General features: G+C 39.0%; 1 protein-coding gene across 2 annotated transcripts; it reads left to right on the top strand.

Moving 5' to 3' along the window:
- Positions 1 to 24,562, top strand: MTFR1 (mitochondrial fission regulator 1). Of its 2 annotated transcripts, none has more exons than XM_061448383.1 (8): positions 1 to 136; positions 4,637 to 4,779; positions 8,533 to 8,631; positions 13,745 to 13,863; positions 18,754 to 18,995; positions 20,790 to 21,054; positions 21,234 to 21,396; positions 22,930 to 24,562. In XM_061448383.1, exons 2-8 carry the CDS (start codon positions 4,714 to 4,716, stop codon positions 22,987 to 22,989), a joined length of 1,014 nt encoding a protein of 337 aa, XP_061304367.1. In that variant the 5' UTR covers positions 1 to 136; positions 4,637 to 4,713; the 3' UTR covers positions 22,990 to 24,562. The 2 variants fall into 2 exon arrangements, with proteins under 2 accessions (XP_061304367.1, XP_061304368.1); XM_061448384.1 differs by lacking the exon at positions 1 to 136 and adding an exon at positions 845 to 1,050.
- Positions 24,563 to 25,681: the final 1,119 nt, after the last annotated feature.

Raw genomic sequence — 25,681 nt, 5'->3', positions numbered from 1 at the left:
GATTCTTTGTGTATCTTTCCAAACAGGTGATTCTGAAAGTAGTAGGGCACTTTGTTATTTGTAGCTTCCAAGCAAGAAAACAGACCTCTGTATTTGGCTGTGTGACCTCTGCCAGAAACTTAGTTACTTATAAATGGTGTGTGTTGATCTGGGAGAGGGCCTAGTCGTTTATCAGAAGATTCTTCTTGTGTGTTTGGTTTGCTGTTGCTGTGATAACTTTTTGTTCGCTTTATCTTTCTTTATTACTTCTTTAATATGTTTCCATATGGGTATAATTTCATGAGATGAGCTTGGGTCATGTGTGAGTCCTAAAGACTGTGAAGATATGCATGCCCTAGTTTCCTGCTAAAATAAGGAGGAACCTGCTCTCTTTTTTTGTGTGTGATTTTTGATGTGGTTGGTATTCCTTTGAAAACATGCTGCTTTGAAAGTTTTGTTCTTGTTACACTTACCCTTTCAATTTAGAGACCAGACCTTTTGTTTTTTTTTGATTTCATTCGTTTATGCTCTGCTGCATCAAGCCCATCAAGTAATTCCCTTTTATTTTTGTGTGGACCTTACATGAATGCAAGAAACTTCAGTAAGAAAAAATATGAATATAATTTCTTTTTAAGGACAAGAACTCATAATTTGAAAGAGACAAATACAACACTGGAAAATATTCATACAAGAATTTCCATTTGAAGGCAGCTGCATCTGATTTTTCTTTCTTTTTATCTTTTATGTGTAGGACTCACTAGAAAGCCAAGCATAGGACTCCATTTCATATTAACTGAGTGATAAGCCTTGTGTGTACAGTCTCCAGAGCCTTTATTTACTGAACATTTTGTAATTTATGAGTGATATTACCTCTCAGCTTTATAGACTGGTATCTGCTATAGCAGTATTGAATGAATGCTGCAAAAGTGATTGGGAAAAGTAGGGGCATAAGAGAGTTCAAGGAGGCTGAAGTGAGAATCCCGACGCTCAGAAATATAGACCTCATTACCGAACCGAGGAATTCCTACATGCACCTGTATCAGAAAGTTCTTCAGCGTTGCTAATTTCTATGTAAGCAGAGTTTTATAAATGAAGAACCCATGAAATTCTAACCCCCACGGGCCTTAGGTAATAAAAATGTAATTCTTTGAGTAATTACTCTTCTGACCTCTTTTGGTAATCTTGCCTGTGACTACTGTTTACCATTATAACAGTTTTGCTTAAGGACAGCAGAAGGACCATGTTTTATAGCAGTATTACCATCATTCAGGGCATTCTATTGTAGTAATTGGGTTGTGGAAACGTTAGAGGAAATAAAGTGCTACTGTTCTTTAGATAGCATAAAGATGATATAAAACAATCATTATTTTAAAAGATGTATTATTCAAGTTTACTAAAAGCAATAAAAAAAGTAAATCCTGCTGCTGAGAATGGCATGTATACAGAGCACAAGAGAAAAAATGGCTGATTTTCTTTCTTGCTATCTAGCAGTTTCTTTTGGAATGAACCCTTTCTGTTCTTGGCATGTAAAATAATTGTGAAATAACTTGAGATTTATGAAGAAAGGTATAGTAAAATATAGTCTGGAAGAAATGAGTGTAAAGTTTGTCTACATACAATTCTGGAAAACTAATAGATTAATAAAAATATTTATATACGTGGAAGCATTTTCTTTTTTACTCTCCTTTTAGATAACAAATTAGCTGGAGGCTGTTAGAACATGGTGCTTTTCATTAGTGCCAAGAACTAAAGAGACTAATCCAGGAACTGGGTGGTACACTGCTCTCTTACGCACTGACGTTGGTCTCTTTCTTCTGCAAAAGCAGAGAGCAGGTCATTGACAAGAGCAAGGAGTTGATGACCCCAGTCTTAGGTACTTTAGGCTACAGAAGAAACAATGATTTATGATGTGAGCTATAAACAATCATTTTACCGGATTAGTTGTTTTGTAGGATGAATGCTCTTCTGTGTTCAGTCTTCTAAGTCCTGGAATTATAAAAGGTCACCTGAATGTTTTAGGGCAGGATAAATATTTTGGACTGTTGTGGGTGGTTTGTGTCATCACGCTCCTTTTCTTCCTGGCTCTCTTGGATCTTGTTGAACAAGTTTTTAAAAGTAATCAGTAATATTTCAGAAATGGTTTTGGCTAATTTCTGGGCTCTTCAAGGTGAATTTCATTAGATGCTGTTGTCCCAGATGCTCATAACTTTTCAGAGTTGTTTATAATCCATTCTAACATCTGTCTGTCTTTTCCACCGTCTTCAAGTGAAAGCACAGAATATACTGATTGTCTGCATCACTCATTGCTTTCTCTTCTGTTACATTGTGGTTGTATCTCTTGTCTCCTGCTTACTCCTAATACATTTGTAGGATATTTTCGTTTATGCTTCTAAGTTGGAACCCATTTTGTACCATAGCCTTTTTTAACTTCATATTTATACTATTCTGTCAACCCAGTATTATGCCTTTTTTTTCCTGCATCTGCATTTGTGTCTTTAATTGATTATATTATCAATTTTATGTGTCATTGCTTTACCTCTTGCCTCTCATGATTTGTAGACCTGCTCTGATTTCCTCAGAGGAAGTTCTAACAGTCTCTTTTCACTTCTGTCCAAATTGTCTCGGTTATTAAAGACTCAGTCTTCGCACTTGATCAGAAACAAAATAATACCTTTTCTTCACTTCCTGAAACAAAACCTGACTGGCTATGTCTGGGGATTTTTAAACTCACAACCTGGCAATTTGTTGAAAGAGTGCAATGTATCAGAATACAATCATTGCTTTATAGCCCTATCACTCACCTTTACCAGCCAGTCCTGTCCTTCTGATTACTCAGTAATACAGCTCTACCTGTATTCCTCTTTTGTTTGAATGTCTTGACACGGCTTTAATTTTTCTTCTGTTTGATTTCTACACTACATGTTCAACAAGTCTGAACTTTGGAATGAGGCAGAGTGCGTCACATGCATCACACTTTTGTAACAGTCTCCCTGTTTTTAAAGGAGCATTCCTGTCTCTCTTACATCACTCCATGTTTACAGTGCCAAATATGATGCCAAATCTAGTGTGTGGCATGTAAAAAGACTTGTGTTCTTCCTGTTTTAAAAACACAGCAGGTGTAACGTAGTCAAAGTTCCATACAGTAGTTTGTCTAAGAGAAGAACAACAGATGTGTAAAGAAAAAATAGATCAAGTAGATGGTAATGCTTCCCTAACAGACTTTTCCAGCTTTCCATAAAGTCCGTGACTTATTTATTCTGTACGACTGTAACTTACATTCATGCACTTGGTAGGCAGCCCATTACTCTTCCCTACTGTTGTTCTCATAACAATTGCAGTTTCTATTCTAGTCATGGTGGTTGGTTCATTTAGTATTTTTAAAATTGTTGTTGTTGTTATTATTATTGTTATTCTCTTACATTTTCATTAGTCCTCATTTAGGTGATAGATTTAGTGATAGTTTCTTCCTAGTTTATTCATAATCAAAAGAAAGTCCTGTTAGGAAACGTCTTTTACTTTATGTGGTGATGAGAAACTAATACCAACTTTCTTTGTGTTGTTGTTTTTTTTTATTAAGCCTGTCTAAAAAAAAAAAGATAACCATAGAGTTGCTCTGTTCCTGCCAAGTTTCCAAGAGAAGCAGGTTATTACTAAGTAACTGTCAACTGTTGAAAAAAACATTTGCAATGGAAACAGTGATGGTTTAACTGTAATGCTTGTGGGCACTTTCAAACAGCATAGCTTTTCCATCTCCTGACTTTCAAACTTCCCGAGTTTCAGTTCCTTGCTGCTACCTTGCTTTAGTCATCACTGTCTATGTATATATGTTTATGGTAGCTTCAGCAGCAGTGTTGTTCATACTACAAATATGTTGTTCAGGGTGGTTTACCAGAGTGTTGTTTCTAGCCTGATGCAAATAACAAATGTAAACCTAAATCTGTGGCTTCCTTTTTGGTTTTGGTGGCGTACATTTCTCAGGGGCATCCAAGTTATGACTGGTGTAGAACACAGTTAAAGAAAACCTACACTATTTTCACTAGAGGAGCAATAAAAACATCTTGATTTAAGTGAATGGTAGCACATATAAATAGAATTTGAAATCTGTCCAACTTTATAAATTGCTTGAATATTTTCAGGTCCCACATCTATGCTATTTCCTGTCACTTTCTTGCATTAGTCATTTTTTCCATGTTTCCTTTCTCTCCTCACTAGTGGGAAAAAGGAGGGAACAACAAAGTTGTCAGAGAATATGAATGAAGAGAGGTGATCAGATTCTGTAGCTTGTTCCTGCATAAAGTGGTTTAGATAGTAGTACAGCCCTTTAATCTTGGTGCTCATAGGGTTCAGTGCTCACTTAGAGGTGTTGAACGCGATCATCTGCCCAAGCTCAAGTGAGCAATCATTTTCCCAGCTTTTTAATCATTAACATTGCATCAGCTTTGATTTCTTAAAAATAACACTACTAAAAAAATCTGTCACCTGTATTAAGTGCCTTCTGAATGCCTTTGTTTTGCAGTACTAGGTGTTGCTGTCACTTAACATGTCTTGTTATCAGTAACTGTTTCTAAAGCTTGATTTTTTTAGGAGCACATGTTGCAATTTACTTCTGTATGTGTTCCATAACATGCATCTAAAATTCTTACATTTCTCCTTTCAGAAGTACTATGGAACCTCTGCAGCCCTGTAGGTTTGGAAGGCTTAAATCCAAATTTGGAAAGGCTTTTTCTGCTCCAGATGATTTGCTGGCTTAAGCGCTTAATTAGGATGGCTTTTGAACAAGTTGGATTAAACATGGACTCGGTAAGTGTTTCAAACTGGCTTCATGTTTGCAGAAAATCAAGTATAGAAAGCACTTCATGTGTTTTAGTGTTTGCCTGTCTGTTCCAACAGAACACTTTTAAGTATACTCAATGCTTGTATGATTCTACATTGCTGAAAAAGTAGGAAATTTACTTCTTGGACACTGAAGTATTGAGTAAAATATGTATCAAAAATACCATGCAGTTCCTTCCAGCTCTAGTAACAACCTGTTTACTTTGTAAACACTGCTTTTCGTGCTGGACTTCTGTGTGTGTTTTGAAGCCGAATGAAAATCTTTAACTGATTTTTTTTGAAGTTATGTTAATTTTGAAATATTATTCTGTCTTTGCTCGTACCTTGGAGATACGAAAATGGTGAAACAGAGGAATGTGCGTGCATAGCTCTCCTCTTGGAGGAAGGTGTATATTGAGGTTTTTTTGAATGCTTAGCAGGGAGAGAGAGAGGGAGAGAGATCTGCTACACATCAACTCCTTGTCACTGGAATCTTTGAGTACAAGTATTGACTAAAGTGCAGTAATCCCCAATGAGTTGTTGAAATACTTTAATGTTTTAACAGCGGGGAAATCCTTAACAGCCATATGCAGTACTTAGGAAGGCATTTCTTACTCTGGGTTACTGTGGTAGAACCTTTTATCAGCCTTGGGAATCTATGGAGAGCAAAATACATTGTAAAATCAAATTACCGCAAGTCTGTACTTTAGGATTTTATTCAAACTTTGGTCTGAGTTTTCATGCAGTGTAACTTTAAAAATTCAAAATACGAGAATATGCTGGACTACCATGGGTGTTGCTGTGGTCATTGTCAGCAACATCTTTCAGCCTAAATGGGGTGCAGAGAGGCCAATTTTAGATATGTTTCCCCCACATTCCCTGTATATATCAAGATTGTGATAATGCAGTTGCATTTCTAAATGTCAGCTGCTCTGGACAACAGCAGAACACTGATGCAATAAGAGTGTATGACTAAATAGTATTTTGCAGACTTGCTCTGCCAGTGCTTCAAGTCAACAAGAGCTTGTGTGAATTTGGGCAGAGCAGTGCTGACACTCATTAGCTCAGCTGAGCAGTGTGCTGACTCTATTTGTGTACCTTGTGGCACAGATTGCATGCAGTTTTCTGAAAGCATTGTCCCAGCATATCTCGAGTTACCAAAACTGAGTCATTAGAAGTTTTGGTGCACCAAACCACTGTGTTGAACAACCCCAAGGGCAATTGGGTACCCAGTATTTTTGAGGACCTGTGTGCTTGTAGCGTCTTGTCTGTGGTTTGAGCAATCTCTAAACAAGTTTTGCTGCTTCTTAAAATGCATTGCACTTATGTTGGTAATAAAGCATGTAGTGTAGGCTCTTTTGCTGTTGTGGAAGTACTTCCGTAATTAATTAAGCCTTCCCTTGACTAATAGTATTTTTTCCCAATGCAACATCCCTTTGAGGCTATCACTAACAGTTCTGCTTGTAACATTAGAACCTGTTGTAAATAGTGAGGCTTCATTACTGCAGTACTGTTTGTCTGTGACTTTTTCTTGAAGGCTACTGATCTACCTGCTATTTGCAGACATAATGACAAACAGTAATGTCACAGTCACAAATGTGAGGTCTGTCTTTGAGGCATCCAGAATGTAGAATCAGTAGAGTATTCTGCATTGAAATAAATTGTGTTTAAAGTTAGCAGCATATTAAGCAAGAGAATGTATGTTTCACAGAATGGAAAAAATGGGTCAAAGTCGATTAATGGCAAAGTTGCAGCTCTGATGTGAAGATCTAGCACAGCGTATTATGCAGTGCACATTTATTTTGTCAAAATTTATACATTTCAGTTAAAGAGACTTGTTTGGAAATAGGCAAAAAATTTGTGTGACGTTTCTGAGTTAATATAATCTGTGGGTAAATACCATGCAATGTAGATCTTTCCTTTTTAATAGACCTTTCAAAAATTAAAAGTGATCTTTGGTTAAGTACATCAAAATGCTATTCTGCTGTGTGTTGTGAAACTCCCACAGCTGCACTGCACTACACAGGCAATACTGCCGTGCCAGATGAGGGTTATTTCAGCATTAATAGCCTGGATTTTACTTGGTTGGGCAACCTTCTAAGGAGATCTTGAATTTGCCTAAAGCTATGAGCCTTTAAAAACTGAGGTCTAAGGAGTAAATTCATATCTACAGCCATAAGTAAGCACTGGCCAAGTGTTTTAATTACCATACAGTGTTCCAATTGTTTACTGACAACATCCTCTGTTAGAGTTTTCCTGCTGTTCTTTTTCTTTGTATTGTTTATGTTGCCTTTCCCTGTGCTGAAATCTTTCCCACTTCTCTCCATTTTGTTCTGGTTTTGTTATTTGGTTTTGGTTTATTGTTATGTTTGGTTAGTTTGTTTTGTTGGTTGTGGGTTGTGTTTTTTTTATCTTGCTTCTATTCTGGCTCATTTTATAGTATTCTCCTAGGATTAAAGTCTGTTTCTATTTCATACAACTATGGCAAATAGTAGAGCAAACATTGCCATCATTCAGTACAACACATGAAAGCAAATTCAATCCCTATTGAAATAATATAGAAGAAATCCGAATTGGAGTTAAAAGACTTCTGATGAAGCCAGGTGTGTTGAGGTGTTGTGGGCAATTTTCGCTAGGTGTGTATGGTTTTTAGGACAAAGCTTCATTCTTATATATTTTATTTTCTGCCTTTTACTTTCCTTTGTTCTTTAATTCTCTTTCATGCTTACGTTAGCTGGTAGTCATTTTCATGAAGTCTGATAGATACTATTCTTGAGTTAGAAGAGCTCACAATTAAAAAAGAAAAAAAGGTAGTTTGGGAAATGCAAACTTTATGATTTTAATGATTGAGTGGCTTTTCTTAAAACCCCTTAAAAAGATCTGTCTCACCCAATACAGATTCTTTATTGTCTTGAAGGTGGACAAATGCTTTTGAAGATGCTTCCAACTCTTGAATCCTTCTGTGTTACCTGAGTTATTGCTTTGACTTTAAACTTAATGCAAAGGCTGTCTCGAACTTAAACAGTCATAGCCATGTTGTGATGACAAAACGAAATTTTGTGCCAATTCAGGTATAGAATGTAAGGAGTTCACTGATACAAATTCCAGTGTATGTGTATTATACAAGAAGGACATGAAGCTGTTGGAGCAAGTCCAGGGTAGGGCCGCAAGGATGATCGGGGGGCTGGAGCACTTCCTGTATGAAGACAGGCTGAGAATGTTGGAACTGTTCAGCCTGGAGTAGAAAAGGTTGTGTGGAGACCTTGTGGCAGCCTTCTAGTATCTGAAGGGGGCTTACAAAGATGCTGGAGAGGGACTCTTTTATCAGGGACCGTACTGATAGGACAAGGGGTAATGGGTTAAACTTAAACAGAGGAAGTTTAGATTACATATAAGGAAGAAGTTCTTTACTGTAGGGTGGTGAGGCACTGGAATGGGTTGCCCAAGGAAGTTGTGGCTACCCCATCCCTAGCAGTGTTCAAGGCCAGGTTGGATGGGGCTTTGAACAACCTGGTTTAGTGTGAGGTGGCCTTGTCCATGGCAGGGGTGTTGGAACTAGATGATCTTAATGTCCTTTTCAACCCAAACCATTCTATGATTCTATGACTATATACTAGCATGAAAGGAATAACTTTAAATATGTTTAGCACAAACATACTGTGGAAGAATAAGGGAAAACTATTCCAATATGGTATAAAAATCAGTTCTCTAACAACTGGCTTCTTTCTCCTTCCCATTCAGGTGCTTTGGTCAAGCAAGCCTTATGGTTCCTCTCGAAGTATCGTAAGAAAAATTGGCACAAACCTCTCTCTTATACAGTGTCCAAGGGTTCAGTTTCAGGTAAGTGGTCTCAGAAATTTAGAATACATGTTTCACTATACTGATAAAAGGATAGATTAATAAAAGAGAAAAATGTTTGAAACATTTGTATCAGAAGTACTCACAAGTACTTCCAAGTTAGGCTTAAGAGACATGTAAAGGTGAACAATGTTACTTAAATATTTTGGGAAAATAAACAACTTTATCAGAAAGCAGAACATTAGTAAAGAGAACTTGAGCACTGTTTGCTTTTGTTGCAGGTACAAGGCTAATTCTGTATAGGTGAAAGGGAAACATCAGTTCTCTGCAGCTTTCTGACTTGTTTGCTTTCAACTTCCAGCTACATTTAGTGGGAGGCTAAAGAGGGTAAAAGCTTAAGGAGGAGAAAACCCTTGCTTTTTTTATCAAGTCTTTCAGGAACAGATGGGGAAGTGGAAGCTGTTATACATAATCTCTTCAACTCTGTGTGTTAGGAATAGGGGGTGGCTATAGAAATGGAGAAATACAGTGTTTGAAACTCAGGCTGAGAGAGGAATGTTTCTTGGGTCAGACAAGGGAGGACAACATAAAAATGGATGATGGGAATCATCACCTACACTAAGACAAGGTGGTTTTCTTGCAGCCAGATTTTTCACTGTTTAATTTCTTTATCCTGTATGAAATATATGAACAATATTTAGACTTGAAATTATAGTAGCAAAATCAGGTAGTTCAGATTACCATAGAAGCCTTTTTGGTGTCACAGTAAGACCCATGCTAATGTTTTGCCTCTCTTAAATAATCACATTGAGAAACTAGGGGGTAACCACCTCCCACTGCTAGTGACTTGGTGAAACTGAAAACATAAACATGTACATTGCAGGAGTGAGCATTTCTGCAGGTGAGAAGGACAACAAAATGACATGCTGAATTTAAACTTTTGGATATATGATTAAGGGTTGTTATGCCAGCAATAAGGCTCCATGTGCCTAAGATCTGAAAAGAAATGAAATCCTCCTGTAATGTGTCTGACCTTCTGTACTGTAAAGGTCATACAAGGGAAGATGATGCTCATTTGCAGGTAGTTAGCCAAATACTGCCTTCTCTTAATATGGTACACAAAATAAGACATTTCTGGTTAATTTTCTTGCGAAGATATATCTGGGGAATTTGTTCCTCTGTGTTTTTAGTATTGAAATAAAAATATGTGTATGTTTTCATCTGAATTCTGTTAGAATAAATAAAATACTTGCCTTTCTTTCCTCTTGAAGAGACAGTCAGCTTTGCATAGATTTTTTGCACACAAAGCATAAACATTAATCTTCTATTAGATTAAAAGATCCTAAAAATAGAAGTACAGTTGTCAGGCTTGATTGAATTAGAAATGTGAATTTCGAAACTTGAGCGTTGAAACACACTAGAATTCATGTGGTTTATGTGGGCTTTCAACTGGTTTAATACATAAACTGCTGAACATGTAAAAGTGTGATGCTAACATCTGTTTCTTGTGTCTTTATCTCAGAGTTAAAATTCTATAGTCAAGTTCAGTACTGGTCTCAATCGTTTTTATGCTGTTGCAACTGATGCTTTCCCATAGCTGTCTCTTCCTCTCTCTTTCCTGCCAGCTTTAGCTATATTATGAAAGGACCATGCACTGAACGTTGCTGTAAGTCACTTTATTTAAAAAACAAAGCAAAACTTACTTGCCTCATCTGAGGGTGCATGTCTATAAACAGTGTTTCTAACTTTATCTAAGAGCCACAAACTTCTCACATATCTTCATTTTCCTCATGATAAATCAGTAAGAGATATTGAAAGAATATCTCTGTTACCTTCATTCTTTCTCTTCCTCTGGCATGCTTTTTGTTCAGCTAGTCTGGAAAAAAAAAAAGATAGTGGCCTAACATTTTGATTTTTGAGTTCTATTGACTGTTGTAGTATCCATCTATGGCTTTTGCCATATTAACTGCTAAATGCTGCTTATGTATTCAGTAAGCGCTGACAGAGCTTACCATGTGTATTCTACATGGCATGAACAAATGAAAATGGATTATACCATTCTTTTGTATGTCATATTTTTTAGGTTTATCTGTATTCTGTAGGAGAAGATAAACCTACTAATACAGCCTAGGTAAATTCAACCAAACATACGATAATGTAACTCAAGATAGTATCCTTCAGCTATAGCATCTCTTTTCTAGACCTGTGCTTCTCCTCTTTGATTGAAACCTGATAACTCAATAGAAGTCTCCTAAGGAACTGGTGGGCATGTAGCAAACATCAGAATTTACTGGGCTAATTTTAAAAATCATAGCAAGTTTGTCTTGAAGAAGTATTTCCAAATGTTTAATACCGAACTGTATCAGTAATTTGAAATTAGAGCTTTTATTCTCTCCTTAAATGTATAAAAGTGTTTGTTCAACTTTCTACTTCTGATGGCAAACAAAAAGTAGGCACCTACCTTGGCAGCCTCCTAAGCCACCTTAGTGTAGTGGTTATCACATTCACTGAACACACGAAAGGTCCCTAGGTCAAAACCAGGCAAAAACATTGGTGAGGCTGACTCTTTCTTTGGGAGTTGGACTCAGCGATTCTTTATGGGTCCCTTCCAGCTTGAGGTGTTGCATATTATCAGCTAAAACAGTACAGTATGTGTAGTCTTCAGAAATTTGTAATAGGCCTGAAACCTGCCTGTGTGTGTGCAGCACACAGCACACTAAAATAGGCAAAAAAAAGCCCATGAAGGAAGAAGCAGGAGAAGCAGCTATGTGGTTTCCAGAGAAAGAAAAGGAGGCCAATTTCATTCAGTTCCTGCCATCCAGTAGAGTTGGCCTCTGTTTTCAATTCTCTATTCTCCCTTTCGGGTGCTGGCAAAGCAGTTGTCCAGGTTTTCCTCAGCTGAGATTGGCTGGAGGAATAGGGTAATCGGAGTTGTTTAAGCATCATTCTGCAGACAAGCAAAGGTTTTAAGAGGTGGGTGTTGGCTTTTTAACCTTTAAATCAAAGTAAAAATCTGGCATTAACTTGAAACGCCACTGCTGTGGAAGGCCTTGTTATCTTTAGGCATAGAGAAAAGAAACATCTGTATATGGGGTAACAAGCAGATTCTGTTTACATATAAATATGAATGAAAAAGGAAGAAGAACCTTGCATTACAATGTAACAGAAGGTTTGCTGCTAAATGTTGGATTAGAAGTTATTTATCTCACAGTGCAGGAAACCTGGCAGTGATAAATGCATTCCTTACTGTTGATTTATAAAATAATTTTTGATGCAAGTATGTATACTGCCTTTATTTAAATGTGACTTCAGTCTTTCCATGGTAATAGTTCCTCATGTGGCCATTGCCATCAGGAAAATCTCTATCACCTGCAAGAAGTGGTTAATGTCTTGTGGATATTTTCCATTGCCATTAACATGAATACAGATGCTGTGGTCATGACATTTATTTTTATTCTAAAAAGAAGAAAGCCAAGGAAACCTCAAACAATGACAACCTTAACATGCAATATAGTATTCTCTAGACTGTTTTAAAGATAGGCAGACTGTGATAGTATTAGGCACAACTGTTAATGTGATAAACATATTACCATCTGTGCTGATGCTACCTGGAAAAAACCCTGTTGTTTCCAAATGATCTGATGGTGCCAGTACACACTCCTGGGAGCTGTGATAAAGGCTCACATACAAGTTGTGAGAGTGTGAGGTGAAGATGACTAATCTTAATTTCCAAAGCTGTTCATACCAATTCCTGGGGAAAAAAACAACCCCAAACCTACAACTCCTATGTTTCTGGGACTTGTGTATCAAAGGCTCCAAACAAAATATCCATGGATGTTCTTCAGAAATGGTTTCACCTCATCCAGACTGCAGGCTTACTATGATAGCTCTGCTACAAATTCAGATTAACGCTAACATTTTGTGGTTGTTTCTATGTAATAGTTTTTTTCTTACAGAGGTGAGTTGCCTTGAAAATTGACCTAATTGCTAACAGGCTGGGTCCAGACTGTCTTTATGGACCGTTTGGTACATACTACCACCATCTTTGTCAATATTAGTAGCTTCTTGGCCACTACCAGCAGCAGGCAGCACTTGAAACAGCTGCAGTGACTCATGCAAATTTGGCTTTCGAATTGTATGTAATGCAAGCAAAAATGGTGGCACAGTTGCATTGTAGATAAGTAACTCCAGGTGACAGACTGAGCAGAAGAAATTACTGAAAGATGTTTCTTCTTAGCAGTTTTATCTGCCAAGATACTGCGTTCAGTGACCAGGTGCACATGCTCTTGTTTGATCCAGGGAAGCATCTAGTATTTCAAAGTAGATTTGAAACTATTTTGCATAGCTGGAGCTATGGAGCATGTGTTGATGGTCCAGACAATTTTTCAGATCTCCATTCAGGCCACTTAACTAAATCCAAGAAAGGTTCCAGTCTCTTTGGCTTCACATGGCTCTAAAGCTAATGGCAGAACTATGCTGGAAAATGGTCACTTTGTTCAGCATGCTATAAATAATATTGTTGTTATGATTGCATCCTACCTCTCACTCAAAGTCTTTGTGATTACTGAACTAGTAGAAATGGCTTTTTGCCTTTTATTTTTCTTGTTTCTCCCTGTGTAATGTACACACTTCTGTTCTTGTACAGAAATTCTGGGAGTTGTAGGGGAAGGGAAACACACTTCAACAGCATTTCACTTTCAAAATAGTACTGCATCAGAGCAAAAGACTTCAGAAGTACCAGTAGCCCTAATATCAAGAAAAGATGGTGAACATGAATATAGTTGAAAAAATGTATTATTTGAGTTAATATAGCAACTTACTTGAGAATGTTGATGTTTGTGTTTAAGATAACCATTTCTACTTGATTTTCAGTACTGTCATGTGATAGTGTAAGTAGTTAGCTTACGTTAAGCTAACTAGTGTACACTTAGTGAACCTCTGTAAAGTGTTCAGTGGACTAAATTGAGTAGTTTTAAGTTAGTGGTTCCAGACCAAGCTCAGGACAGAAATAAATATGCTAAGTCTACATACATATGTGTTTTGTGCATGTGTGTGTTAGTAGTTATATGTGGCCTGACTAAAAGCGTTGGGTAAAATAACTGACTTAGCTGGTAATAGTGACTCTAAAACCTTCAATCTTATCTTTAAAATTTAGCTTACTCCTCATGCCATAGAAGGAAACCATTCTCATCAGCCTAGAGAAGATGCAGTGGCTTCCTTTGCAGATGTGGGATGGGTTGCTCAAGAAGAAGGTGAACTCTCTACAAGGCTCAGGTATGCTCCTTAAATCTTCTCTTGGAACTTCTGAACTGAGAGGAGGAAATCTGGCTTCTCTCCAGTGAGTATCTACTGTGCATTGCAATTAATGGAGGGCATTTGATTGCTGGGAGGGAGAGAAGAGTGATAGGAAAGGTAGGGTCTGGAAAAGAAGTAGAGGTTGGACTAATAGGATTATAAATGAAAGACTGGCTTGAGACCATAGAGGAGATTGGCTTTATACAAGGAAAACTGTGGTTTTTATTTACTTACTTTTTGTGAAGAATTGCATGTGACAGCTTCAAGCAGCCTTGTCCCCACAAAAATGTCTGCTGTGGTATGGCACAGTTGCTAACACTGCTGCTCCAGTTCTCCTGTGGTTTTCATTAATATGGGGTGATGTACTGTTCAGCTTCCTAATGAGCAGCAGTGGTCATTCTGACATCCAGTAACTGGCATGTTGTTTTTCGCCTTTCTGGTTAAGGCTCTGCAGTCTGCTAAAGACAATTATGAAATTACAATTTATGTTTTGTCTTTAATCTTCTTAAGGAAAAGTGGCAGGGAAGCATTTGAGTGCCTCTGTCCAGAATGATGGGATAGGTACTGTTGTGTTGGACCAGGAGTATTACATAGCACTGTAACTGCATGAAATGGGTTGGCTGAAGTGGTGAAGTGCTCTATTCCAGCCTACCCAAATTGCTGCTCTGACTAGCCAGAAGCAAAGGGCCAGTTCTGCAGTGCAGTGCAGAGCAAGTTTTCCTTCTAAACAAACTAACCTTCCAGAGAAAGTCGCAGACTGTTGGCTTCAGAGATTACTGCAGGATACTCTTCTTAATTTAACAACACAAAATAGGTTAGTAATGACCTAGCTGCCCTCTAACGTGACTTGCCATAATGAAGCCTTGCATAACATACATTCTGGCACTGCCACATTTATTTCACAAAATCAGAGGGGAGTCACAGAAATCAATGCTTGTTTGGGAAACGCTGTTTGCAAAGTATTTGATGTGAAGGAAATTAACTGGCCAATACTACTTTTGTTTGCACAGAAACACTTTGTAGCTTGAACTGTAAAGCTATTATGTTTAATGGAGGCAACAGGGAGAATAGCTCTTTGGTACTTCAAAGAACCTATTATATGAAAGATGTAGGACTTGCATATTTGCTGAGACATCTGCATGTGAAGGAGGGAAGGGGGACAGATGGATGTGGGATGGGACTAAAATAATCCTGCAGATCTATAGTGACCTTAAGGCAAACAGCTTATAATGGAGCATGGTAACTGAATTACTTAGCAAATGTGAGTTTTTCAATGTGCACTGTCTGACCAATTTGGTGGCCTTCTATGATGGAGCTACAGAACTGATGGACAGGGGTAGAGCAGTTGATGTCATCTACCTGTACTTGTGCAAAGCGTTCAACACTGTCCCACATAACATCCTTGTCTCTAAATTGGAGAGACATCAATTTGATGGATGGACCACTCGGTGGATAAAGAACTGGCTGGATGGCCGCACCCAAAGAGTTGTGGTCAATGGCTCAATGTCCGGCTGGAGACCAGTAACGAGTGGTGTCCCTCAGGGATCGGTGTTGGGACCGGTCTTGTTTAACATCTTTGTCGCTGACATGGACAGTGGGATTGAGTGCGCCCTCAGCAATTTTGCCAATGACACCAAGCTGTGTGGTTTGGTTGATACCCTGGAGGGAAGGAATGCCATCCAGAGGGACCTCGACACGCTTGTGAGGTGGGCTGATGCCAACCTCATGAAGTTTAACCATGACAAGTGCAAGGTCCTACACCTGGGTCGGAGCAATCCCAGGCACAGCTACAGGTTGGGTAGAGAAGAGATTCAGAGCAGCCCTGTGGAGAAGGACTTGGGGGTGTTGGTTGATGAGAAAATGAACATGAGCAGGCAGTGTGCGCTTGCAGCCCAGAAAGCCAACCATATCCTGGGCAGCATCAAAAGGAGTGTGACCAGCAGGTCAAAGGAGGTGATCCTGCCCCTCTACTCTGCTCTTGTGAGACCTCACTTGGAGTATTGTGTGCAGTTCTGGTGTCCTCAACATAAAAAGGACATGGAACTGTTGGAACAAGTCCAGAGAAGGGTCACGAGGATGATCAGGGGACTGGAGCACCTCCTGTATGAAGAGTGGCTGAGGAAGTTGGGGCTGTTCAGCCTGGAGAAGAGAAGGCTGCGTGGAGACCTCACAGCAGCCTTCCAGTATCTGAAGGGGGCCTCTAGGGATGCTGGGGAGGGACTCTTCATTAGAGACTGTAGTGATAGGACAAGGGGTAAGGGGTTAAAACTTAAACAGGGAAAGTTTAGGTTGGATATAAGAAGGAAATTCTTTCCTGTTAGGGTGGTGAGGCACTGGAATAGGTTGCCCAGGGAGGTTGTGAATGCTCCATCCCTGGCAGTGTTCAAGACCAGGTTGGACGAGGCCTTGGGTGATATGATTTAGCGTAAGGTGTCCCTGCCCACGGCAGGGGGATTGGAACTTGATGATCTTAAGGTCCTTTCCAACCCTAACGATTCTGTGATTCTATGATTCTATTACATCTGTGCACACTATTATGTAGGGGAGCTCGTATGCATTAGGTGTTTTCCAGGCATCCGAAAGTCTCTGTTTCGTCAAGATCACATAGGTGTTACTGTTAAGTATGTATTAAGTGTATAATGCTGTAAACACTGTTGCAGACCTAGGGTTTTTTCTGCAAATGCAGTTTTATAGAGGAAGCAACTAAATGACAAATCATGTTTCCCCTACCCCTACTCAGAGCAGTAGTGACAATTCAGGCATAATATTTTTCCATGGTGTTATATTCCAATCAAGACATTTCCTTAAAACACTAATATGCTGAGTGGAAGATAGCCTTTGTTGTTTAGCTATTCTGCTTGTTTACAGAGTTTCTAGAAGGCAGGTTTTAAGAGTGAAGGGACCACTGGCTCCTTCCACCTCACTTATTTAGGCAGAGGAGGGAGATGGCTGCTGAAGTATTTCCTTCTCAGTTTTAGTCTCTATTCCTATCTAGATAGCAATACCTAAATTTTAACATCCTTGATAATAATCTGTTCTGCTTGATCAAATTTCTGCTAGTTGTGCTGATGTTTTCTGTCAGTGTTGTGAAAGTTTCAAATGTGTATTTCATCCCAGACTGAGGTGGTCAGAGCCCAGGGCTTATTTTAGACATAAATCTTGGTTCTTGCTTGAAGACTAACATGGTGCACATCCACAGAAGCTTAGCTCATGGATCCAAAGTGTTGTGGCTCTTAAACTGCATTAATCTGGACCCATTCTACATATTCTGAAAAGTCCTCTCTCTAGCCATTAGTTTTAGTCTCATGTTTGAATAAATAACAAAATCCTGATGTGCCCGAGAAGTTTAGGGACTGAAGTTCTAGAGGATTGAGGAGTTAAGTTTGCAGTTTATGATAATCTGTTGTCATTAATCCTTATCAATCCTACTTACAGAATTGCAGAATAGTTTGGGTTGGATGATACCTTCCATCTAGTCATCTAGCCCAACCCCCCTGCAATGAGCAGGGACAGCTTCAACTAGATCAGGTTGCTCAGACACTTGAGAGAAAATGTTTAATAATGTTAGTGTCTTAGAGAATATAACCTTTTCTAAGTGCTTATTTGATGACATATGCTCAGTAGCGCCTCAGTGTTTAACATAACTTAAGCTTTGGTGGGTAATAAAGGAAGGCAACAGAGTTGAATTTTCTTGCTCTTGTGAAAAAGAGGAGAGAAGTTTATGGGGCTCTTTAAAACTAGGTGTTAGAAAACTAGGTATAAGACCCTTTCCCGTTTACTGATAAGCAGCCTCTGCATCACTAACCTGTTTCACATACTCCATAGTTGCAACACTGCTAAAATGGAGTACTGTCCCTTCATAAATCCAAAACCTACAAACTAAGAAATGCTTCCTTGTTCTTCAAATGAATCCACTATGAGTGGCTGTTTATAGCCTGGGGGGAGGGGGGAGAATGGTAGCATTTGAAAAATAAAATTAAATATTAATTTCAACAAAAAATACAGTGGGTATGTGTCCTGGGTTCAGCAGTAGTTAGCAGTCATTTTTTTCCTTCTTAGTAGCTGGTGCAGTGCTGTGTTTTTGACTTTCAGCCTGGGAACAGCGCTGATAACACCGATGTTTTTAGTGGCTGCTCAGTAATGTTTACTCTGACCAAGGACTTTGTGAGCCTCATGCTCTGCCAGGGAGGAGGGGAATCCAGGAAGAAGCAGAGACAGGACCTGACCCAAACTAGCCAAAGAGGTATTAAATACCACAGCGCATCATGCCCACTGTATAAACTGGGGGCAGTTACCTGGAAGGGCTAGATTACTGCTCAGTCGGTCTGGGTATTGGTCGGCGGGTGGTGAGCAGTTGTAGTCTCTTCCCTTGTTATTTCCCTTATCATTATTATTATTGGTGGTAGCAGTAGTGGTTTGTGTTATTCCTTGGTTACTGGACTGTTCCTATCTCAACCCATGGGAGTTACATTCTTTTGATTCTCCTCCCAATCCCTTTGGGAGTGGGGGGAGGAAGGGGGTGAGTGAGCAAACAGCTGTGTTGTTTCTGATTGATAGGCTGGGCTTAAACCATGACAGTATGAGACAGAAAAATAGGTTGGGGGTGGTGGGGAATTTATTCCTTTTCCCCCTGAAATCAAGCATTCCACAAACAGCTGGGATGGGGAAGGCAAGAAATGCAGCTAGTGAGGCAAACAGAAAGGATGTGAAGCTCTAACTTGCTAATGTATCGGTGGAAGTGATTTGTGTAAAGACAGTTATTAAGTCAGACCTTCACAACCTGTATTCTTGGTTTGTATGTAATGCTGCTTTAGTTTTTAGCTATTACAAAGACTTTAAAAAAGGAATCTTGTGATATTTTTGTTACAGGTCAGAAGTTTGGTCTAAACCAGCACAGCTTCTTCCAGGTGAACTACATCATTCTAGAAAGTCCCCATGCAGACAGATGTCCTTACAAAGCCTATTGGAAGAAGAACCAGGGTCCAGAAGCATACCGACCGCAAATGAAGAAGCTCTGCAGAAGATCAGTGCTCTAGAAAATGAACTAGCCACTTTAAGAGCACAAATAGCCAAAATTGTAATCTTGCAAGAACAGCAGAACTTGACAGCAGGTATTAAATTTGCTCTACTCTTAGCAAAAATTAGTTAATGAATTTGTCCCTTTAATGGTGGGCTAATTCATTTTGGTGGCATACTATAACATTGAACACTTCTCCATGTCTTTTCGTTTGTTTGGTAGACAGACCTAGCATACTAACCCAGGGCCGCAATACAGGGCTTGAAGGCAAGAGACCTGACAGATTCCCTATTTTTTCTACTGTTCCAGAAGTCTTCTTGTTTGTGTGAAGGTCTGCCAGAATTCTGAATCTGGATGACTAAAGAAGCATTAAACAGCTTTCAGCGCAAAGTTCATGATAAACATGATGGCTCAAACCAAACTAAAAGATTGTAACTTAATTACTAACACTTAAGTCCTCCCAAGCAGTAATGAAATAGGCTCTCTGAAATCAGGAAGTAATCGTACAAGATGCTTTTGGAATATGTAGTAATATACACCTCAAGGTTATAAAATAAATAACAGAAAAAGAGATAAATAGTTTACTGGTATCACCCCTGGGATCAGACACATTGTCCACTTGGAACCAAAAGTAATGCACTTTTCTGGTAGTAAACATGATAATTCTTCTTTCCCCAAGTTCCTTTCCCCTCTTTCCCTCACCTCTGACTGCCTTCCAGTACTGAGTAAATAAGATACAAAATCCAAAGATTAGTGGGAGATGGCCCTTGTCTACTGCAGATGACAGTTAGTTTTCTACTCTTTCCTAAGGTCACTTAGCAAGTACAGTTTTGCCTATGCTTGTTGTATAAAATCATATTCTGATTCTTGAGATGCTTTGGTTTAGTTTTTGTCTGTGAACTGACAGCAGTTACTTTATATTTCCTTAACTGTTCATGTTCAAAACCTATGAAATAGTTTTAAGGATCACATGGTTTCACTCTTGAATTGTAATTATTGTTCTTGTTTAACAAGGGGGCATGTGAAATAACCAGTAACTTGCTTTTCATCGTTCTCCCTTTATTAGGAAAAGTAAATTTTTATTTTCTCATCTTTACCTCCCTCTTCTGGTAGAACATGGTAATGACACTGCGTGTATGCCTACATGTATACAGACTTCTATTATATGTATACATCTCTTTACACACTAAATACTCCAAGCCTCAGAACTCTGATTTGAATTGGTTTTCTCGATTTCTTTAAAGGTGCATTTGAGCAGAGATTTCTTAATTTATTTGTCAAGTTATTTGTGCTATGATATTTCTACCATTAATTTTTATCTAAAGAGTACAGGGAACTTGAAATCGAGCTTATCATGAGAATGTCCTTCCTTCAGACATACAACTAGTTGGCCTAAAACTCCTTAACCTTAGAGAGCTGGAATAAGCTTCTCTTTAAGCACGATTTAAGCTCTGAAGTTTACATTTAAAAAAAATCTTGTGTGGTAACTTCACATTTGTGATGACAAGTGGGAAGAAACGCTGCTCCTATGGCAGATAGTATGGGACATCCAGCTCCATACCTGCCTCTCGGAAGAAGGTGGTGAAATACTGGTAATATTAGAAGCAGAACCTAACTAAAAAGATGTTGTGATGTCTATCCCATTGCAGTAAATGCATGAATGCACCTAGAACTTGAACTAGAAATCCAAAGAATGCCTCTCACTTTGAGAAGGATTTTTATGTGGCTTTTCAGCTGATTGTACTTAGGTGGTTTAAGAATGAAGAAGTTACGTGACAATCTAAAGAAAGCAAAGAGGAGGCCATTGAAGCTATTATATTCTTAACTGAGAATTTGTGAGAGATAAAGGGGATTTACAGGTAAACTGACATGTGTGTTTTATTTGTAGTTGGGTCAAGTCCAGTTGCTTCAGCTGCTGTCCCTGCTGCACCTCCACCAGCACCACCACCACCTCCTCCTCCTCCTCCACCACCACTCCCTCCCCCTGGTCTACCACAGAGTATGTCTGCAATTGAGCTCATTAAAGAAAGGAAAAACAAAAAAACAAACTCTGGACAGAATCTGACAGAAAACGGGCCAAAGAACTCAAAAGTACCGAACATGCTAGAAATCCTCAAAGACATGAACAGGGTGAAGCTACGTGCTGTGAAAAGGTAAAAAAATACAAATAAATACCAGTGTATTAACAGTTGCATCAATTGTTTCTATGACTTAGAGCTATTTCAAGGTGAGACAGATGCTGATGTGACATCTGACAAACAGGATGCAAAAGCATTCACAACTTCTAAAGCTTTGTTTTGGGCTATGTTAATGCTTTTCAATTTCTTTCTAGGTCTTCAGAGGATACAAGATGTAAAGCAGCTGACCCCACAGATCCTGCAGCATTGATCGCAGAAGCGCTCAAAAAGAAGTTTGCTTATCGATACCGAAGCGATAGCCAAAGTGAAACAGAAAAAGTGATGACAAAGACTGAGACAAAGACTGAGGGAGTACTGGTGAGTATTTGGATTCTGAATGTGTGCTTGGACTAAATCATAGTTGTTGTGAAAGCCAACGTATGTCTCTGCAAACACCTATGAGTTAGCATCCCTCTCTGCAAAACCCCATGAAGTACTGCTGCTACACCAGGATTTGTGGCAATGACATGGTTCAGTATCGAGTCTTAAGGTTGTGTGCTCTTTTGGCCCTAGGTTTAAAAAGCCCCGTTGTAGTTTTCTTACCTTTTTTAAACAAAAGTATTTTCTGTTGCCCCAAATACTCACAAGGCTGAAAACTCAATTCCTAAGGGCTCACACCAGAATCAAATCTAAACTGCATTTGCCTATTGCTACCAACGTTAACCATTCAGATGGTGCATGTAAAGTGTTGAGCAAGAACCTGAAACATATCAGCCGTTCCTAGGAATGCAGAAAGCAGATTGTTCAGAATGCCTGCTAGATGGTGGTGTAGGGAGTTTTTTCTACTAATTGGAAATGCTGGGTAAATAAAAGCAGTTTCTTTATAGTGTAAGCTCTTTAAAATGAAATTACATTTAAAATCCACATCGTATACAAGTTAATGGCTTCTAGTTTATTTCAGATTGATTTAAAACTAAAGGGGTTTTTAAACAGTGAATGCTCAAGATGCAAGTTTCTAGCAATATATACTTAAACAGGCTAGCATAAATCAGTTTTGTTAATAAGCAGTCCCTGAAGCCTTGTACTGTAGAACCAGAGAGGAAAAGTAGTTGTTTTTTCCTGTGAACGTTTGGAAAAATGCCCATGAAACGCCAAAAGCTGGCTTCATTCTAAATGAAATTCTGAGGAAAGTAAAATTCCCAAACCATAAATCTCAGGGCTTCTGAGTACTTCAGTTTATTAATGCTGACTGACTTGCCTTCTGGGTTAGACCTTTGAGGTATATTTCCTGTAACAATCAGGCTGTTCTTTGTAACAGAAAGACTGGATATTCCCCAAGAATCAGTTTTTTCCCCCAGGATCTCTGGGGCTTTAAGGAAAAGGAGTTGGCAATGTTTTGTGACCTTCCAATTTTGAAATATACAGTTCATCTTTCGAGATGAAGGATCATCAAGTCCTCAAAGGCTAAGAAAATCAAAGGTTTTAACTTGTTAAATGAGAGAAAGTTGATCCATAATGAGCTAATGAACATCTGTCCTCGGCTGCTTACCAGTACGTAACTTCTTTGCTAGGTCAGTCCTCATATGATATCCTTGTGTGATAGTTTTTAAAAGGACAGACATACTGTTAAACTACTGATAGAGCAAATGGCTGTCAACTTTTAAACATAACTGCATCTGTCTTCACATTTTGCTATGGTAGAGTGAACTATCTCTAGCCAGAGCTGCTCCAGCAGCCCCATCTGAGCAATTTCAGCTCATTGCTGACACAAGTCTCCCTTTGCTCTGTGGCTATGAAGTGGGTGAAATCCATATGCAGAGAAGCAGGTTGATGAAAGAATTGCCTCTGTCCAACAGTTAAGTTAAGCTTCTGGTGAAAGCAACCTGAACATGTTTCTGGTTTCCTTCTCAGTTTGGACCGCACATGCTGAAGTCTACAGGAAAAATGAAGACTTTAATTGAAAAATCTTAAATGTATTAAGATCACTACACAAAAGACTGTTAAGCGGTTTTGTCTGGAACCTTTTATGTCGCAAAAAGCACGAGTATGGAATTGTCTCTCACAACACAGGAAAAACCCAATGTGAAATGTAGAATGGAGGCACTAAACATGTTTGTATGTAATTTATCAAGGTAATAAATTTGACTGTTATACTCAGGTATTAATTTTGTATCCAAACCTGGCTTTCTACTCAGACTTATGTGGTGGTTTTAGGTTAACACTAAGTTATATATACAGCATTCTTTGTGTACTGACTGACCACCTTGAATATTTGTGTACATGTTCTAATGATGGTGATACCTCCTTAAATTAATACTGGTTATTTGAGCTTTAGCTGTAACTTGCACTACAGTGTACAGTTTGATACTGAGTTTTCATATCAAAATCTTTCTTTTAAACTTGATTTTAGCAAATGTTTTAGCCCAAAGAAAACCTGAATGCCTTCTGCTGCCTACTGAAAGACAGCGAGAACTTGATCTGCTGCAGCGGTCACCTGGTACAAGGCATTTTAGGTAGTACTACATTTTTTGTGCAGGTTTTATCTTTTTGTTTCAAATGAGCTTGCAAGGGTGAAAGAGCAAAACCTCCTTCTATCACCCTGTGGCCAATGCGAATAGCGCAGGACAAGCACAAGTAGATCTCTCTGTGGAAACCAAATGAATTTGAAATAAGCAGTAGGTAGTAGCAGAGTAAATTAATGTCAGAGCGAGTATGCGTTAAGTGCAAGTTGCCAAAAGTATACTGCTAATCTCAGCTGTGCCAAAAAATGCTCACTGGACACCTTTTTGTCCCCAGCTGTCTTAGGCCCCTAAATGGGTTTCTAGCACTTGGGGACTGCACAAACCCCCGTGGTCTGATTTGCAGGGAAGATACACTGCAAGCCATTGCACAGAACCTGTTTTCCAGGGGAAGCCCTTTCAGAGACTTTCCACAGGAGGAATTTGCTGGCAGATCCATACAGCACTAGTTCCTTAACCAGGCACCTCTCCTCATGGCTCCAGCCACAGATGTGGGAAGGGCTCAAGCTAAAAGTAGAAGCTAGGCTGAAAAAAAACCTGTTCATGAACGGGAGAGCTACAGCCAAGTGGTACACTTGAACAAAACCAAGTTTTCTGACTGCAGGTGTGAGTAGAAGATGAGCCTGGGTATGTCCGTGTTCCGCGCTGATCTGGACACAAGGACAGGTGCCTCATGGAGCATCTGGATTCTGGGAAAAGGAAAAAGCAGCAGCTTCTTAAAAGGCAGCTGAATGGCTCTGACGAGGTTTGTTACTGAAGATGACTGAAGCTTTGCTGCTTATAACTGGAAGGTAGATTGTGCCATTGAGGAGCATGTTTTATGGTATGAAACGTGAAATGGTTTTATTACATACACAGTGTACTTCCCTTCCAAAACACTTCGCCATCAGCCTTACCACCAGGCCATTAAACCTTTGTATTCTTTTAAATGCCTTTAAAACACATTTTTAAAGTTAGTTTTGGTTTCAAGTTTTGTATTTAATGCTCTATTGCCACTGTATAAAATTAAAAGCAATTAAAGTAAACATTGTTTATGAGAGTTTTGATACTCTGCAAACAACAGCAGCCAGAGAGCAGGTGCAATAAAGTATAGTTTACCTTCTGTTATAGTGACTGCAAGTCAATATAGTGACAAATTCCATCTCCTTCAGGACTGGACTCCTTCCCTTGCCATGCAGCAGGTATGACAGCAGAGCTAGTTGTAGAATAGCACAGTGCTGTGAATTAAGTTACATTCAAATGAAAGAGAGATCAGGAACACATGTGAAGCTCACGCCTCACCACAAACACAACAGGAAGGCACTCATGTAACCATGTCCTCTCCCCTGGTAACAAGCATCCTGTGATGTGGCACGGCCATCCCCCTCCCAAAAGGCCACAGCTTCCAAGCTGCCAGCCCAGAAAACCTCTACTGAAGTTTCCTTCTGTCAGAGACAAAACCACTGCTGAAAGTGTTTCAAACAAACATTACTGTAAATGCTGGAGCTCAAGTGAAGGAACTCAATCCAAGTACATCACTGACTTGTAAAATTCAAGATACCACTTGACCTAGTAAATGAGGCTAAAACACAAGAAATCCGATGTGCCTGAGAAGTGTCCTTTTCAAGCACTGATACAAGGTGCAGGTACCCAGCACCCTAGAAACACAAAACTGCAGTAAGCCTTATCAGTGATGTAAAACTGTGGTAAAAAGTGTCATCTGCACAAGAAAATGAACTCACAATGCTGCAGTCAAATAAATGGATTTTGACTTGCTGTACCTTAATTTGTATCTTCATACCTAAAATCTTTCACACAATTCAGTCAAATGCCAGAAGCTTCCATGTACAGTGATGGATGGGATTAGAACCAGTCTGTCTAAATCCAGTCTGGTAGGAAAAGGCAGAAGCCCCTTTGCAGGAAAGGTGTCTTAAAACAAAATTGCTCATGTTTTACGCCAGCACCTTGACGAGCTGTACTGGTTCCTATCAGAGCAGGTGATGGCAATATTACACAACATTGAAGAGCCACAGGTTATTTATAAATATCATACTGAAATATTGCTATATACCTACTTATAAACTAATGTGTCATTTTAACGAAAATTAAATAAGCTTGTAAGTGGCCTGTATCACGTTGCAAAACTCAGACAGCAGTTGAGGCCC

This window comes from Pezoporus flaviventris, unplaced genomic scaffold, assembly GCF_033815535.1.
Source record: "Pezoporus flaviventris isolate CSIRO_AGI_PZ_B2104156 unplaced genomic scaffold, CSIRO_AGI_Pfla_v1 ptg000007l, whole genome shotgun sequence".
Taxonomy (NCBI): domain Eukaryota; kingdom Metazoa; phylum Chordata; class Aves; order Psittaciformes; family Psittacidae; genus Pezoporus; species Pezoporus flaviventris.
Note: the sequence above shows the minus strand (reverse complement) of the source record. Positions and strands in the feature narration are given on the sequence as shown.

What these genes read in the sequence shown, in the direction of transcription:
- MTFR1 (XM_061448383.1), top strand. Translation starts at nt 4,714, where the DNA reads ATGATTTGCTGGCTTAAGCGCTTAATTAGGATGGCTTTTGAACAAGTT. An exon ending in GTCCAAGGGTTCAGTTTCAG is followed by an intron (nt 8,632 to 13,744) that starts GTAAGTGGTCTC and finishes TTTAAAATTTAG; the next exon opens with CTTACTCCTCATGCCATAGA. An exon ending in CAAAGACTGAGGGAGTACTG is followed by an intron (nt 21,397 to 22,929) that starts GTGAGTATTTGG and finishes TTTCCTTCTCAG; the next exon opens with TTTGGACCGCACATGCTGAA.